General features: G+C 43.0%; 1 protein-coding gene across 4 annotated transcripts in view; it reads left to right on the plus strand.

Annotated features, from left to right (window-relative positions):
* rgl1 (ral guanine nucleotide dissociation stimulator-like 1) overlaps positions 1–16,953 on the plus strand; it is a 98,642-nt gene that overhangs the window by 38,099 nt on the left and 43,590 nt on the right. For 2 of the 4 annotated variants that reach the window (XM_007895605.2, XM_007895602.2), the window contains exon 2: positions 14,945–15,058. In XM_007895605.2, the coding sequence (XP_007893796.1) occupies positions 14,945–15,058 (114 nt within the window). Of the gene's footprint in view, positions 1–13,632; positions 13,941–14,212; positions 14,492–14,944; positions 15,059–16,953 lie in introns of those variants that run through there. The other 2 variants (XM_007895601.2, XM_007895603.2) reach the window with 2 other exon arrangements.

The following is a 16,953-nucleotide window of genomic DNA, read 5'->3' on the forward strand; positions in this document are numbered from 1 at the left end:
GTAGATTACAGGGCTTTGCTCTGGGCATTGCCGTTTTGTAATCCCCAGTGTGCCTCAACTCCTGTACCAGTGTGAGATTATGACATTTCACCACAAAACCTTCAAGGATTTCTCTGAATGAGATTGCCAACTTCACGTCCCTTCAAGTTGAACAATGGAAGGCTATTATGTTGAATCTATAGTAGTTGCTTGTTCTACTCCTTCTTGGCATCATTCTTAGCCATACAAATTCTTTTGAAAAGAAAGTGTGAAGGGGGGATGGAATCGGGTGCCTCGCTGCGGTAATGAACCTTGGAAAAAGTGAAATTGCACGCGAGTACGAGATTCAGATGCTGGAATTTGACCTTCGACATTTTTCTCATTCTAAACATAATATGCCCATACCCATTGTTTGGTTTGTGTTGAACATTGTTGTGGCTTCGATGAATGAACACACAGGAGCTTCACTGGGATGTGGGATCCAGAGATGGCTTCCTGACTATTATCCGTGTGTCACGATTCAGGCTTGTGGTTTCCCAGTTTCACAGCATGTGAAGTTTCGAGAAGTACGTGATGGCTGACCCAACGGGCTGAGCGATGGTCAATTTAATTTTCTGCTACAAGATCTCCCTGTTTCTTCAGTCAGCTAGGATGTCAAGGTTCTTTGATGCTACGGGAGAGGGTGTGTGGAGGAGAATGTTCCAAAGAGCACAACTGTGCTTCAATAACCCAAAAGAGCCCCTCCATCAAAAGCAGCCTCTCCACTCCATCTAAAGCAGCCTTGTCTTCTCAGAACTCAAGCTTTTGATTTATAATTGCTGAGTTAGCTGATCTCAACCGGGCACAGTCTTGAGTGTTGTGATTGATCTCAGACACCTTTCCGTTTCTCCCAACCCTTCCCCCACTCTTCTTGCTCCAGGCTGCCTGCTTGTGATCTGGAGACCAGGTTGGAAGGAAGGGGTGTGTTCAACAGTGTGTGTGGCAGACTGATGAAGACAGCATGGATGCCCTCTGCAATCAAATGGCCTGGTGACCCTGACTTATCACAGGAGTGCACCTGGCACCCAGGAAACCTTATTCCAATAAGTGTAATAAGTTGCAATGCTTTTGGAGAAAAGGAGGGAGGAAACGTAGGCACAAGAGTAGGCACTCAGACCTTTGATTCTGTTCCGCCATGACCTACCACCTGTACCTACCACCTGCCTTTCCTCCAACTCCCTTGATACCCTTACCTAACAAAACATGGTTAGAGGGAGAACATTGGAGGAGAAAACTTTTCTTTTAAAAATATAAGGCTGGGATGTACCGACCAGCCATGATTGGAAATCTGATGCTATGTTTCTGACTCTCCCATGTTTATTTTAGTTTTCAAACCCAAAGGAAGGATTACTGTTTTTTGTTTCAAATTTTTTAACACCACAATTTCAGTGTTAAAGTTCAGTGGAGTCTTTTTTTGCGTTCGTTCCAGGTTTTGTACCTTTTTATCTATTATTTACCATCCTACTTGCAAGGAGACGGCCTGTGTTTGTAAATAAATCAGGCTGAAGGTTTCCTTGTGCTTCTGTTTATACAAAATGTGAGGAGATAGCGCCCAGACTTCTGATAGTGCTGGCTACCCACTAGAAAAAGTAATAAAGAAATTATGGGCTGCATTGTCTAACTTCAGCTAATTCAAATAAACAAAACGGCTAATGGATGAGTGGTTGTTTATACGTAACACATTCAACAGTGGGAGTAGAAGTAAACTGCACGAGAAAATCACAGCGCCTTTGCTTTATGTTTAGGCTTCCATCGCAAACCCTTCAGATGTGGTGGGGGCTCTCACATTGCCTTGGGTTGTTCAACATAGGCTAAAGCTCAGGCTGGTTTGTGTTGCCACCCACTGCTAGAGACTGAGCTCTCTGTTTATGCCCATGTTAGTTATGTGTTTTTACCCAAAACACAAGCCTTGAGCTCAGCACCGTTCTCACTTTGTAGAGCAAGTTCCTCTGTTCTTGCCCTCCCCTCTCTTCCAACTGAACGCATTTTACCAGAAGTTCCACCTTGTCTGTGGTGGGCAGATCGAATCTCAAGCAGCATATAGTCCCTGGTCTCTGCTCACACCTCTGCCATTGCTCAGAATCTGATCAACATCTTTTGGTTAAAGCTATCGACTAGGAGCCATCACAATGGTGAGTGAACTCACAACTTCTTTATCGTTCCGAAACAGATAGTAATTCGGATTTTGAAGTAGGATCCTGTTACTTTGAGCAATGTCATTTCTGTCCATCAGAAATGTACTCTTTCTAAATGACCCCATATTTGGGTAACAATCATGGTTGTTCGTTTCAGGATGGTTTTCGATTCTGTCTTATCTGCTGGCTCATTCACTGTTCGCTGCTCTAGTTAAATGTAGCAATAGCTGGAGAACATTGATTAGGGTGGTGTTGTTTTCGTTCAACCTGCTTTTTAATCGTAAGGACTTCTGGTGAGGTTGCGTAATCTTCGGTACATTCTCTTCATAAAGTTCTAGGTATAAAGAACCTTTGTTGTTCCTTTGGCCCGCTGGACTTCTCTTGTCATGTAATCTGACCTTACCCTCCTGCGTAACCCAGCCTTTTCAAACAGTGCCATTGGATCTTTAACATACAACTGAGCAGCAGTCAGTCCTGGGTCTCGCGACCCATCTCTTCGGAGGCAGAGGTGCTGGCACTGAGAGCACGAAAGCTCTGCCAAGCGCAGAGTTTCTACTTTGGCTATGGTGCAGTTGCAGGAAGAAAATATTGTTCTCTCAATGTGACCTGTTTCACTTATTTCATCACCAAGAGCATTATGAAATAGGAAGCAGCACTAATATTTACAGTACGCTGGCCAGAAGAATGCTCAAGGGACTCTGTGAGGTCTGATCTCATTCCTCTGCTCCAGCAATGAGTTATTCCTCGCAGTTTTTTTTCGCGCGATTTAAGGTCAACTTTGTTTGTGAATATATATCATGACTGTGCGGAAGTTTGGGTTTTGTTGTTGTTTTCCTTCATAAGTATTCATGGTTGCTTGAGTTATTATTATTGCCAATTAATTGCACACTCAGAACTACTGAAGGCCAACACAGAGTTTATGTGGGAAACAAATATTGTCAGCTTTGTCAGGCAGCATCGCCCTAGCGATGCAAGGATTATCATAATAATAATCCTTGCATTTGATGTGTCACTTTTCATCTCAGGAAGATGTCTCAAAACGCTTCATGGGATTTACTGTAGGTGAACGCAGCAACCAATTTGCACACAGTAATGCCCCCTCATCATCCCAGCCACCTCTCATCCTGGGATTGTGCAGATGTTACTGCATTGATAACCATGATAATAATCCTTGCATTTCATATAGCGCCTTATCACGTCATTGAGACGTCTCAAAGCGCTTCACAGAATATATTGTAAAGCGTGTATTTCTGGAAATGTTTGTGGAATATTCCAAGCATAAATCTCTTTGAAATTCTTCCTTTGAAGAGCAGCCCTCTTCTCAGATACTGAGACTCAGAAAATAGTCCATTGGTTGAGATGTTAAGATGTGTCTCACAGCCCTTTAGGAAAGTGGTAAAAGTCCACTTTTGGAAAGAACAGAGGTGTCCAGTCGAACAATCTGCCAGGCCTCTCCTTGGTTATTCACCTCATCGCTTTGGGGAACCTTGCTCCATGCTAAAATGGCAGCTGAGTTTGCCTTCAAAAACAGTCTAGATAGAAATGACTCTTTCAAGTGTTTTGAGGCTCCACAAAATGGAAGTTTATTCTTTCAGCACAGTGCTGCGTATTTTCAAATCTCGCTTTATGCCGCAAGGGGAACATTTAGAGTTGTGAAGGGCAATTTCAGGACAGCCACCAGGAAGTTTTTCTTTCCCCAGAGAGCAACTAACGACTGGAATAGGTTTTGCCGGGAAGGGTGGTTGAGGCCAGGACGTTGGACGAGTTGGAAAAAGCAGCTCCATGCTGTGATGGGAGGGGGTGGGTGTTCTGGAGGGATGAGATCAGATAGGCTGAAGGGTCTTCTTCATCCTCACCGATGTTGTGAACACAGATTTAGTTTCTGGCCCATGCCACCTTTTTCCTCAAGGAGCTTACCCAGCTGTGCCCTTACAGCTCTAACATTGTTTCGAAGCTTCCAAGGCGACTCTCAAACCAGCTGCCTTTGTTCTTGTACCTAGTGTAAAAATAGAGACGGAATATGCCCTTTGATGTACTTTGTTGCCTTAGTTGAAGTATAATCCCTTTGTTGAAGTGTAAGTGTTGTCATGGCTCGGAGTCACAGTGCTTGAATGAGCTTTGCTAATGATGTGGCGGGTTACTCACTGGTTCAGCCCTCTGCTTTAACACACGTTGAATCTTGTTCTCACTGGTGCAGCAGGAGAGATGCCAGACAGGAGGACCATCAGTCACCTTGGCTTGTGTTTATGCTCTTGTGTCTAGCCGTAGTCAGCCTAAGAGCAGAATTGACTGGTAGCAGGTTATTCTCCGTCAGTATATTAATAATAAAAAATAATCTTTACATTTGCTATAGCGCTTTATCATGTCGTTGGAGACGTCTCAAAGCGCTTCACACAATCCACTGTAATTATTTGACTATTATTTGGGCGTTTTGTATTACAGTTTAACTATTATTTGGGCGTTTTGATTTTCCTAAATGAAGGGAAGGAATAAAATAATTCCCCTTTTCTTTTTTTGGAATTATGATACAATTTAAATTTATATAGCGCCTTTCGTATCAAGAGGACATCTCAAAGCGCTTCAAATGTAGCTCTTGAAATACCCACTTCACATTTTTAGTGCGAGATGTACTGCGACCAGATCATGTTTAACTGTGTGTAGGGATATTGTCAGTTCTTATCTGAGTCTACATGGCAATAAGGGGAGGCGAAAGTTCTCTGTCCATACAGCACTGATGTCATAGTCAACCTGTGGCCCTTTTATCTGACCGAGCAGTGTAAATAGGTGGGAGCAGTGAAATGGGAGGAAGGGAAGAAAAGTTAATAATAATCCTCAGATTTGATAAAGCGCCTTTCACGTTGATAGAAGGGATGCTCAAAGCGTTTTGCAGGGTTTTACAATGAAGTGTAGTGACTGTAAGTTTTGCAGATGAATGAAAGAATTGGGTAAAGTTTAAATCTTAAATTAACTTGGCGTGTCTGCGCAAAATTTGGTTCACTTATCTTCCCCAAAAAGTCCCGTTGTCCTTTTACTCGTTGCCAAGCACTAAATCTTCCTGTTCTGAGTCTCAAAATAAAAGATGAAACACAGCCCTTACCCCACTTTGACATGATCAAAACAAGGGGTTGGGTTGTGGAGTTCCTGCCTTCGTATTTGTCTTTTTTTGATGTTTCATTGAAAATAAGCAGGAGTTTTGACCACAGATAACCTTTGACGAACTTCCTCCGTCAAACAAAAGATTGGAGCTTGCGACGGGTTCAGAGTCTGAACGGAGATGAAGAAATCTCCTCGCTTGTTGCGTGGGAGCTGGCTGGCTCGTTGTGCTGGACAGGATTTGCTGAGTACAGTAAACTGGTTCCCTGCGGAGCTGTGAGGGATAATTCACTCGGATGCTTTGTTTTTGCTGCCAGCAGTTCCTCTTTGCTCACATCTGGAAAGAATAAGTCTGGCATTGGGTTTAGAGCCATCAAACTGGGAGAGGAGTCAGGATACGGGCAGATTTGGGATTTTTGTTGGAAAGAAACGCCCAGCCACTTCCTCTGTTGTCTTGTTTCCTTGCTCTACAGGTCTTATTTTTATTTTTGTGCAATTGCTATGAATAACTGGCACTTCAGATTCCACTGATGGTCCTTGGGTGTATCAGGAGTTGAATTTGACAGTGAAACTATAAATGAGTGCCTAGGTACATAGAAACAGGAGTAGGCCATTCAAGCCTATTCCTCCATTCTACTAGATCATGGTTGATCTGTACCTCAACCCTATTTACCCACCTTTGCTCCATACCCTTAGTCCTGAAAATTTACATTGATCCAGCATCCACATCCTTTTGGGGCAGAGAGTTCCAGATTGCCACTACCCTTATCAAGGTCCTCAGTGTCTGCTGGTTTCGTTCATTCAGCACCCGCGAGTTTCGATCCTTTGGCATCCAATCTCCTGCCGCTCTATGCTGGTGCTGTAAACCTTATTGAGGGAGTATCTCCCAGCATCCCAGCCAACAGTCCTCACATTAATTGACCATACACCTTAAGCAAACGCTTGTCTAACCCTTGCTGTAGGGGGAAAAAAATGCTGCCTCGGTGACCAACTAAACCAGTAACTACACGTGTCTGTTACTACTCTAAAACTCTTTGATGTTTTGACACAAGGTACAATAAATACAATTTCTTTCTTCTTCAACATACGATCCCAAACATTAAAAATCTTCAGCGGACACAAAACTCAGTTTGAAGATTTTTAATATTTGGGATTCTATACCAGAGCTGAGACCGTGTTAGTGTGAAAGATGAAAGGAACAAATCAAAGGGCTTTGCGCAGTGGAACCAAACTCTACCAGTGCCAGCTGAATAACAATCTTTATTTAAATCTGTATCCGTGCTGCGTGAGCGGATCTCAAGCAAGAAGGTGAGTGCCTCTTATCCTTGCTATCCCTATTCTCAGGAGGGTAAAATTAACCTACATCTTGAGACCTGCCTGTCATCCCTGTGGGAACTGGACCTGACTTGGCTGAGGCTTGGCTGTCATTGATGGCCCTAAACCTCACTCACTGTAGACGTTGAGCCTTCATCTAAGTTTTTCCTGATTTTTGGCTGGGGTAGGTTACAGTACAGATACACTGGGATCTCCGTGATGGGTCGAATGCCCCCATTCTGCGCTGAAATGTTTTTGTTCAGTCAGTCAGTCTGTCGAGACTCTGTGTGAAGATCAATCACTTGGCAAGGCAGGATTGCTTTCAACAAAAACAAAGCGCCTCCACAGGGAGCTGGTTCTGTCCAAAAGTCAAACCTGTGGCACTCAGAGCCTGGCGTGAGTCGCCACCTTCAGCAGAAGGCAGGTTGTGGAGGAAGATGAAATGTTGCCTCTTTTAAAAATGTTGCACATAATAACCCTTGCATTTGACATTCTGTAAACCTGGTCTTTCTGTTCTAGACTATAGGAATGATCATGAATTACCCACCCACTACCTTGTGTTTTTCCATTGCTGTATATTGCTAAAATATGATTCAGCGACACTCCAGTGAATCTGTCAGTGTCTGACTTGTGTAAAACACCTGCATGTGGCTAGACATTGGAAACCAGGTCAGTGGCAAGATCTGAAAAGCACTTACTGGGAAGTGTTTACGAGGTGAATAATTGTGAAGTTGGAACTTGCCTTAGGCTACTATGGCGCATCTATACGTTTATCTTTCTTTTGGGTTACCCATAATGTCTGCTTAGTAATTATCAATTGTAAGACAAGTTGAACACTTGGAACAGATTCTTAAAGTACCCTATTTGATGTTGCCAGTGTTCTCATGTAGCCAGGATTCGACGTCTATGACACATCGATGTCTAAAACCTGATGATTCCTTCATAAAGATTCCGAGTGGGAAATGCAACTTGTTCCGGTAACCGGAACCTTCTCCTGATAACAACCGTTGGGAACGCCACTCCGGAACTGCCGTGCATTGGAGTAGATGTCTACCAGTGTTGCACACTTCTGGTTATTAGGAAAAGACCCCATTTTTGAGTCTTTATTAAGGAATCCCATTAGAAATCACTGGGTGTTGGACTCCCTCGTGTAAGTATGTTGTGAGATGGGGAGGGCTCTGATCTTCTTATGCTCACGTTGTGATTTGTCGGAGTAAAATAAAGCTATAATGGCAACAATGCAGCTGGAATGAGCAATTGATGCAATTCATTGATCAACCAAGGCTGCTAACAGAATCTCTGAAGCAACAACATCAATCCTTAAAGTAAACCTGCTTTCCGTTCCCTGGAATGATGAGGTGTGATTATGGTGTGTTGTCAGTTTGTCAAGATGGCTGTAAATCGATTTTAAAATCTTTGGTTGCAACTCAAGTACTTTGAATCTCTGAATCCTGCTTCAGTTGGGACTCTGCTTTTCTAGAACCTCCACTTGACTTGGATGAATCAACTTTACACCACGGTTGGTCCAGTGGTTGAACTTGTTGGCAGGGGAATGTGTTTTGTTTAAGGCCTGGAACACGATGTGATTTGGGATTCCAGTCAGTGGATTTCCAGGACTAGACTCATTCAGGCGAATGTATAAATATTGGCATTTTGAAAGATGGTGTTGTGCAACAGTAGTTGGGGTCCATTTACTTGCTAAACAGTCCCAGTGATTGATCTTCTTGTTTAGACCCACTGACCTTTCTTTAGTTAAGGGAGGTAACCGTGCAGCAACACTCATTGGCTTTCATAACCCTTTTAACCTGAAAGAACATTTTAAATGACTCCTCCGCCCCCAATAAAAAAATTGACTTGGTCCAACTTAATACTAAAATCATATAAATCATAATCCTTGCATTAGATACAGCACCTTTCATGGGAGGACGTCTGAGCAATGCCTGCAGCTTTTTTTAGGGGAGATCAAGCTGTATAAAACAGTTTAACGTGTCTTATTTTGGTGGCAAAGCAATGAAATGGATGCTAGTCACCTTCTCACAGAACTGAACCACATAATCCATCTCCATCATCCTTTGATCGCGGGTTAAATGTCTTGTGTCTATCCTCCCAATAGACTCCAATGCTCCAGCTGCATGTTTCGTCTGATTCCAACTAAATCAGCTGGTAGCTTACTCAAAACGAATAAGTGAAACAAACCACTTTTTGGGTATAATTTTGGAAAAAAGAATAATGGCTTCGATGGCACAGTTTGACATGCTTTAAGCAGTAAATTGTTCCCATGTGTTGCAGTGTTTGCTGGAAACTGCCATTGGGCCATTCAGAATTGTTTGTGTTTCAGTATTTTGGGAATAATGCAAAGCAGATTTCTAATAACGTGGCAGTTAACATGACATTCTGCAATTCACCAGCATGTTTTGAACATTAGTTAAGTTGGGTTGTTGGAGCTATTTTTTTTCAAGCGGTGATTCATTAATGCAGTCTGCTCCAGAATGTCAATAAGCACTGTCTGCAAGGCAGTTTTCAGGCCATTTGATGTTTCTCTAATTTCAGCCTTGTTGTTTTGCACCTTTTACTTGACTTTCTTCCTTCAGTGTTACTAGAAAATCTAGTTTGTTGCATGTGAAATACTCCCTAATGTGATTTGTGCCTTTGTTTTCATCATCGTATGGGGAGAGAGACGCCTAAATTATTAGGAAACCCAGTTTGCAGAAGATGGGTAGCTCCTGAATCCATTTGTCACAAGACAAGTCTCTGCTTGTTTCTCCTTCTCATTGTGTCCTTATTGCAAGCAATATTATTACTGTGCTCCATTTACATATATGAGGTACAAATCTGATGCCGTATATTGAAACTAGAAATTCCAGGAAAATAAGAAATCTTTTGCTTGCACTCTCACCTTGAGGTTATAAGGTTGTGGGTTGGAACCCCACAATGGGACTTTGAACTCGCAGACTAGGCTAACACTCCAGTGAAGTACTTGGGGAATACTGCATTGTCAGTGGTGCTGGCTTTCGAATGGGACGTTAAACGTAAAACCTGTCTGACTGTTCATTGGCGGGTATTAAAGATCCCATGGCACTATTCAAAAAGAGTAGAGAATTTCTTCAGTGTCCTGGCCAACAACCGCCAGATAACATTGGTCATTTGCTTCATGGCTAACAGTGGGACAGTGATGTGGCTAAATTGGCTATCGGATTTGACAATAAATATACTTCACAAAAAACTCTGTAAAGGACTTTGAGACGCTTCGCCGACTTGATAAGGCGCTATATCACATGGATGGATTATGTTACTGCTAGATTTGCAGTGGGGCAGATCAGGCTAATGATGCTGCAGAGAACTGCCAAGCCCCAATTAAAGACACGGATCATTTGTCAAGGAGATTGAAATAGTCTCTTCTGCAAACCTTGTTTCAGATCAGGTAAACGTTGCAAATGGTTGGGCTGGAATCTGTCTGATCACTGCTGTTTATTCATCTGTAAATCAAATTGCCTCATTTTTTTTTGGAAGCTGATAGTCTGCTGACATTTACATTCCCAGAACCACAGAAGTGCCTACCCTGAAAAAGGCCATTCAGCCCATCGTGTCTGTGCTGACTCTTTGATTGAGCAATTCAGTCCCATTGACCTGCCCTTTTTTTTTCGCCCACAATATATACAGTCAATTCACTTTGTATATTCTGTGAAGTTCTTTTAGACGTCTCAATGACATAAGGCGCTATATTGAATGCCAGGATTACTATTATTATATTATTTCCCCCATCTCCTATAAATTATTGCTTTTTTAATATCTTTTCAGTTCTCTCTTGAAAGCTAATATCCTGAGCCCATAGTCTATGTTGATGCTCCCGTGCGGTACTGGGGAAAATGTTAAAAGTGTCTTCGCGTGGATAAAACTCTGAACTGAGGTGGACGTTAAAGATCTTGTGACACTATCCACTATCCAAAAAGGGAAAAGCATTAGTTTCTCACGATGTCCTTACCAAAATAAATTAGTCATTGTGTTGCCAGTAGCTTGTCGGATGTTATTTATGTAATTAAATGACACTGATTCAGAATTTCTATTGTAAGGAAATTAATATCAAGGGGTGTGGTGCACGTGCAATTCATTGCTAGGATTAGGTTTGCATTGAATCAGGCATCGCTTACAATAAGTTCTCTGTTAACAGTAAAACTCTATCCTCTCATTACTGCACTGGAGTCTCAGACTAGATTATAAACTCGAACCCTTAACTTTTTGCCATTGAGCGAACTAGCCGAACTGACCTACCAACAGCCCTCACCAAACATTATTGTTGTTCTACTTGGTTCCTCTTTGATCTTAAAGGGCAATCGATGAGAACGAGTATTGAACTCTTTGCATGGTCTGAATTTAACCATCACCTAACTGGTAGGATCCCAGAACAACATAGTCTGAGGCTTTTTTTAAAACCATTATGCTCTCGGTGGGAAAAAAACTTTAGTGTTTGATTGTTAATGTGACTCATTTCACCCTGCTGGTTCCCTTTCCTATACCTGATTTTAAAATTCTTATAAATCTATCTTACACAATAAGAGTCTGCACAATGCCCTTATAATGGAGCTGTTTGCCGTATTAACTAGTGATTTATCTTTCCTGAGAAGTTCCGAAGCATTTCACAACTACCTGCATTTCACAACACAAGATGGTGTTTTAATGGGCAGTTTGGTTTGACGAGCGCCTCAGAATATTACTGCTCTTTGAAGAAGGTGGGGGATTTGACACTTTGTGAGACTTGTAATTCTCTGCTTCGAAGTTTGAGATGTATTCATGACTTGTTAAAATGCTTTCAGTTGGAGATATTACATCCTGGTTGTTGATTAAGATGCATTTCCAAATTCCGGTAACTACTAAAACCACCGATATAGTTTCTATGGTCACCTCTCCTTTATCTCCGTTTTGGCATCAAACTATGTTATTGTTAAGCACTCAGACACTACCCCACGTCTCGGGCGCTATATAAAGACAAGTTGTTGTTGTATGGTTCAAGTGGACAGACTTTTCAGTCTGGGAATCTCTGCGTTGGGGAAAATGGGTGTAAAGTATACTGGGACTGAGCTATAATCTGGATATGGTCCAAGATTAAGATTCTGCATCTGTTTGTCTCGTACGGAGCAACGTATTGTTAAATGATGGATTGTGTGCACTTGCAAAGACACACAAAGGAGTTCCCTTCAGTGGAATTTTTTTGCTTCTGGTGAGAGCCAAAAGGTTAATGAGTTGAAATGACTAGTATATATTTGCTGTGTGGGCACAAGTGATGGTGTTCAGAGGCACGCTAATTACTATAAGAAAACAAATGAACTGCTTTGAGCTCATTAGAGCTGTTTAGTTCAGGTCCGCAAACTGTGCACGAGAGAGGAGACGGACAAACGACTATGAGTGCTGGTGACAATTTGTCAGCTGTCTATCCGAACATCTGTCTTTGCCTTTGATGCCAGTGAAAGAAAGCAACATCCCCACCTCCCTCTCCCATCTCAAAGTGGCTCTTTGAGCTTAGGCACCGGAGTAAGTTTCGACCCCAACATGAGATTGTCTGGCGGTTTCCGTGGAAACGCACCATTGTCGAGTGATGATGTGCTGCTTGGTGAAATATACAAAAGAGTGAGAGGCAGCGAGGGGGAGGGGGGAAGGGATTCATAACCTTCTCAATGAGCTGCTTTCATCTGGCACCTTTGTTGCCTTTTCCACTTCTAATCCTTGTTGAGAATTTGTGATTAATATTTAAGCCCTTTTCAGAATTCGGGGGCTGGGAGAGGGGGCTTGGAGACACGGGCGGAGGGGAAAAGAATCAATAAGTGTGCTTTTGCCGAAATGCCGCCGGACGAGAAAATAATTTAATAAGCGTCCGAATGAGCCAGCCCTTTGCCAGAGAATTTCTTGAAGCTGCTGAACTTCTTGGAAGCAGCCCGTTTTCTTTGAAGTGCCCGGTTACAACGACACACCAGTGAACAGCAAGGAGTCTTATCTTTTTTTCGGGGTAAAAAAAAACAGTTTTCTAAGTGAACCAAACTATGGTCAGAATCCAGTTGGCTGAACCAGCCTCGGTGCCTAGCACGTTGGGAGGCACATCAGCAGCCGAGAGGATTTAAGGATTGATTACAGCCTTCTCCATTACAAAGTGCAGCCGTCCGGTTTGGCTGTGAAATCGCTCCCGTGCTCGATGTCCCTAGTGCAGTAATGAGGAAGGTTGCATGCGGCACCTTGGCAACTCAACAACTGGCTCTTTCTGTATGGCTTGTAAATATTTATCCTGCTGTGAAAGTTTTACTTGTGCAGACCAGTTTTTCATGTATTCTGTAACTAATGCGGTTACGGAAATTTAGCGCAACTTTATCTTGTGATCGGAGTGTGGATTTGGTGGTAGAGTGGGGTGCAAAGAGGAGGGGAGCAAGAGCTTCTGGTGGACAGAGCAAGAGAGAATGCTTGAAAGGCTTCTTTATGTGCAGTTTATTCATTTCACCCATTAAATACAGTCAATTCACTTTACAGTATATTCTGTGAAGCGCTTTGAGATGGCTCAACAGTGTGTTAAGGCGCTATATCAATGCAAGGATTATTATATACTATTTTTAATTTGGAAATGCTTCCTCAGGCCTATCGTGGTATGTTTGTCTGATTCGTCAGCAATTTTCTTTTTGAAAAAAGAGAACAAAACTGACTGTTGGAAATACACAGTAATGAGTTTGCAGCTGTTTTAGAAGTTTGAAGTATTCAACTTCTAATTATAGTTGGTTTGGCTGGAGGGTGTGTATCCTTTAATAAGTTACCTCCAGCTATTTTCCTTGTTAAGACAACTGGATTGTTCAGTGTAGATGTCTCTGTTGAGTTTCTCTAATTTAATTATTCACACAAGTCTATACACAACCTATACAGGCAGATAATGTTCCGTGAGAAACCTCCCCTCCACCACCCACTCATCCACCACTCCTTCCCTTTGTTCCCATTTGCTCGTAAAACATCTCTGTATTTTTCTCCTTTCTCTCGCTAACATCTGGCTAACGAGTAACTAGAGTTCATTTTTGCCTCTGAAGTTTAGGCAGACGCATGGAGAAAGCAGGCTTGGCTGCTGTACTCCCAGCGCAGTTAAAATTCAGAGAAATTGAGGCAATCGTAAGTGAAGGTTTAAGTTCAGGGACACAGACAGGAAAGCACTGCATCACGCACAGAGGGAGGAGTCGAGGCAGAACTCTCTGTGCCTGTGCAAGAAATGGACTGATTCCAGGGGACAGCGAGTGCACTAAACCAGTGGAGTGTGTGACAAGATTTTTAAAAACACTGGATCATTGTACTTGCCGATCTGTAATAACCTGCAACATGAAGAGGAAGATAAAAATGCGGTTCCCTTGGAAGCCTAGAATGGTACAGTGACCTGTCTAACTCTAGTTCTGTGTGTTCTGTTTAGCACTCGAGCCCAGGGTATGAACGGAAACAAGAGTTGTAGAAATTTGTATGTTGATGTTTGAATGCGTTTTCACTGTTATGAAGTGATTTGCGATAGTTGTTTCTGGTGCAGAGTAGGAACGTGGGAGATGATCTAAACTCTGTGATTCTAGGGAATCCTTAAAACTGCAGACTGTGCATCCCATTACTGAAACAAAACCTGGCAAGTTGAGGGGTTTGTTTTTCAGCCTTGGTCAAATGGAAATGGAGAGTGAAGGAGCGTGTTCTCAAGAGTGGACAGTTGTTGCTTTTACATTTGTATCCATTAAGAATAATTGAGGCAAAGTCTCTGGGGTGTTTCGGTGTGCAATCACAGAGGCGCTGGGGGGCGGTGGTGAAGGAATGGGAGAATGTTGTAAGACACATTTTTCATCTAGACATTTGTTGTAATATATGTGCATAAATCCGGAGTGTGAGATGACACTAATTCAGGTGACATGACAGAGTTCAGAAACAGCAGCAGCTTCACGGTGCGTTTTAATGACTGAAGCTGGAAAACTTTTATTCAGAATTGTTTTCTTTTTTCTTTACAAATGGGATCTTGAGATGTGCCTCCTTTAAACTAATGCGACTTTTACATGGGCGGGGGGGAAGAAACAATTGATGAGCTAAAGGTTCAAAAAAAAAGGGAGTGTCCTTTCTTTCCTCAGTTTGTGGAATTAAGAACTACAAAAAATTCCCAATCAGAAAGTCCATCAATTGCCCTGTACCAGTCTGAGATTGGCTCAGCCAGCTGGCTGGAAGTTACCCAAATCCTTTTTTGTGTGTTGCAGGGATCTGTAATTAGAAAATTGTATTTACTTTTCTAGTTGTTAAGATGTGTAAAGCCAGCTCGCTATCTGCTCGTGCTGGAATCTCCCTTCCCATCGGGCTGGCTACGCTCCTCTCCAGAGGGATTAACTCTGCTCTGCTTTTGTCCACAGCAAAACTCGATCCAAGACTGGGGAGAAGAGGTAGAGGAAGGAGCCATTTACAACGTTACCCTCAAGAAAGTCCAGATACAACAAGCGGCTAACAAGGGCGCAAGATGGCTGGGGGTGAGTACTTGTAGTGTATTGGTTAGAGCACTCTCCTTGCAAGCGAGAGGACCCGTGTTTGGTTCCCGGGCTGGGCAAAACCTTGGGTAAGGGTCCTTGCTCCAAGCCTCTGTTTACTTAGCAGGAAGTAAGAACCTGGTTGTTAGTTGATTGGCGGATTGCTTTCCGGGGGTAATAATCCCTTAAAAAAGGGTGGGTTTGTGGGAGTCACAATGATGGAGCGAGACAGTGGAGGGATTTGAAGGTGAAAATGAAGATCTTGAACTCAATCTGGTCTGCTAGGGGATGGGGAACCAAGGAGCCAGAAGAGGATGGAAGTGATACGGACTTATAATAATATAATTCTTGCATTTGATATAGCACCTTTCACCTTGGGAGGACACCTCTTTGCTTTGTGAGAACTAATGTAAAATGGAGTGACTGTTTTTTATGGGTGAACTCTTGGGGTTGAGTAACTTTCCGTCTGTATATTGTCCAAGTTACTCACCTGACAGTTGCTTAATCTAAAGCAAGCTTCAAATCTATGGGATGGGTTGCCGAGCCCTGGAATAACAATGCCTTGGATTTCTCTGCGAAAATCTGTTGGAAGTGCAGAGAGTTCGAGGAATTTACAAGGGCTGCAATCGCTACTTTTCAACTAACTAAAAGCCTCATTTATTGTCCCTTTCGTGGAGTTTTGGATCCTGTTCAACTAATTTTGGCCTGGATATGATCTCTCCAGAGTTTACATGGGATTTTTGCTCCAAAGTAGTTCACATATCCAATTATAGTTGAGAAACAGTGTGCTGGGATTCTGGGCCAGATGTTTACAGCTGGCCAGTTCAAATCCCTCTGTTTGAGCTGTTTTCAATTTTGAAGTAACGTGGCAGAAAGTGACTTGTGGGAAAGAAGAGGCAAGGCTTTAGATAGGGGATATAGGGAGGAGAGATGGGATGGGGGGGAATTAAGTGTGTGACACACTGTGATATTTCACAAGGTTTTGTAATCTCCTAACCCCGGATGAGGGAATCTGATTTGGTTCTTATTTGAATGGATTTACTCACTGGAGTGCGTTTTGTGGCTCTTAGACCTGCATCTAATACGCATAGAAAAATGCCCATGAAAATCCAATCACAGCTGCTGTAAAGGCATGTCCTGGGAAGAAGAGATGCCAGCATCTGCCCCAGCTTCCACAACAGGGTAGGAACAATGGGCATTTGAGCCAAGGCTTGAGACTGGACCTGGAGTCCGACAGTTGACGGCACTGTTGCTTCTGGGTTAGAAGCTTGTGGCTTTTGAGCCCGACATTGGCCACATAATAATAATCCTTCACAGCATTTTATATTGTGAGATGTACTGACTGAATTTGTAGGTACCTGCTTTGCCCTGGGCTTCTCAAGACACTCCTTTCGACCTTGCCTTTGGTGTCCCTCCTACCCCTACCCTCCCTGCCCTCAGCCCCTCCTCTTCGCAGCCCCCCCAGCTCGGGTCCAAACGCTTGATTGTCCAGCGCCTTGGGATGGCCTCCTGACGTGAAAGGGACAATACAAATGTAATTTGTTGTTTGTGGTGTTGGTTCTGGCTTTTAGATTTAAGGTGGCAGCAATGAGCTGAACCAGTGGATGAGATGATTGAGTAGCGTGCATATTGCCATGAGGAAGGGCAGCGACGGCCCAGGTTGCTTTGTCTTGTTTCTGGTTCATGTAATCCTTCCTGCAATGCAGGTAACAGGGTGATTACAAGAATCCAATGGGGCCTGAGTCCCATGTTTAAGCTCCATGGCTGAACATGAGCACGCTTGGTGGGAGGTAGCTGGCACTTAGTATCCCGAATAGTAGTTTGAGACTGGGGCTGTGCATCGCCCTAACTGGAGCCCTGAGGCGTATTGGTTAGAGCACTTGCCTTGCAAGCAAAAG

This window comes from Callorhinchus milii, unplaced genomic scaffold (genome assembly GCF_018977255.1).
Source record: "Callorhinchus milii isolate IMCB2004 unplaced genomic scaffold, IMCB_Cmil_1.0 Scaffold5, whole genome shotgun sequence".
NCBI lineage: Eukaryota > Metazoa > Chordata > Chondrichthyes > Chimaeriformes > Callorhinchidae > Callorhinchus > Callorhinchus milii.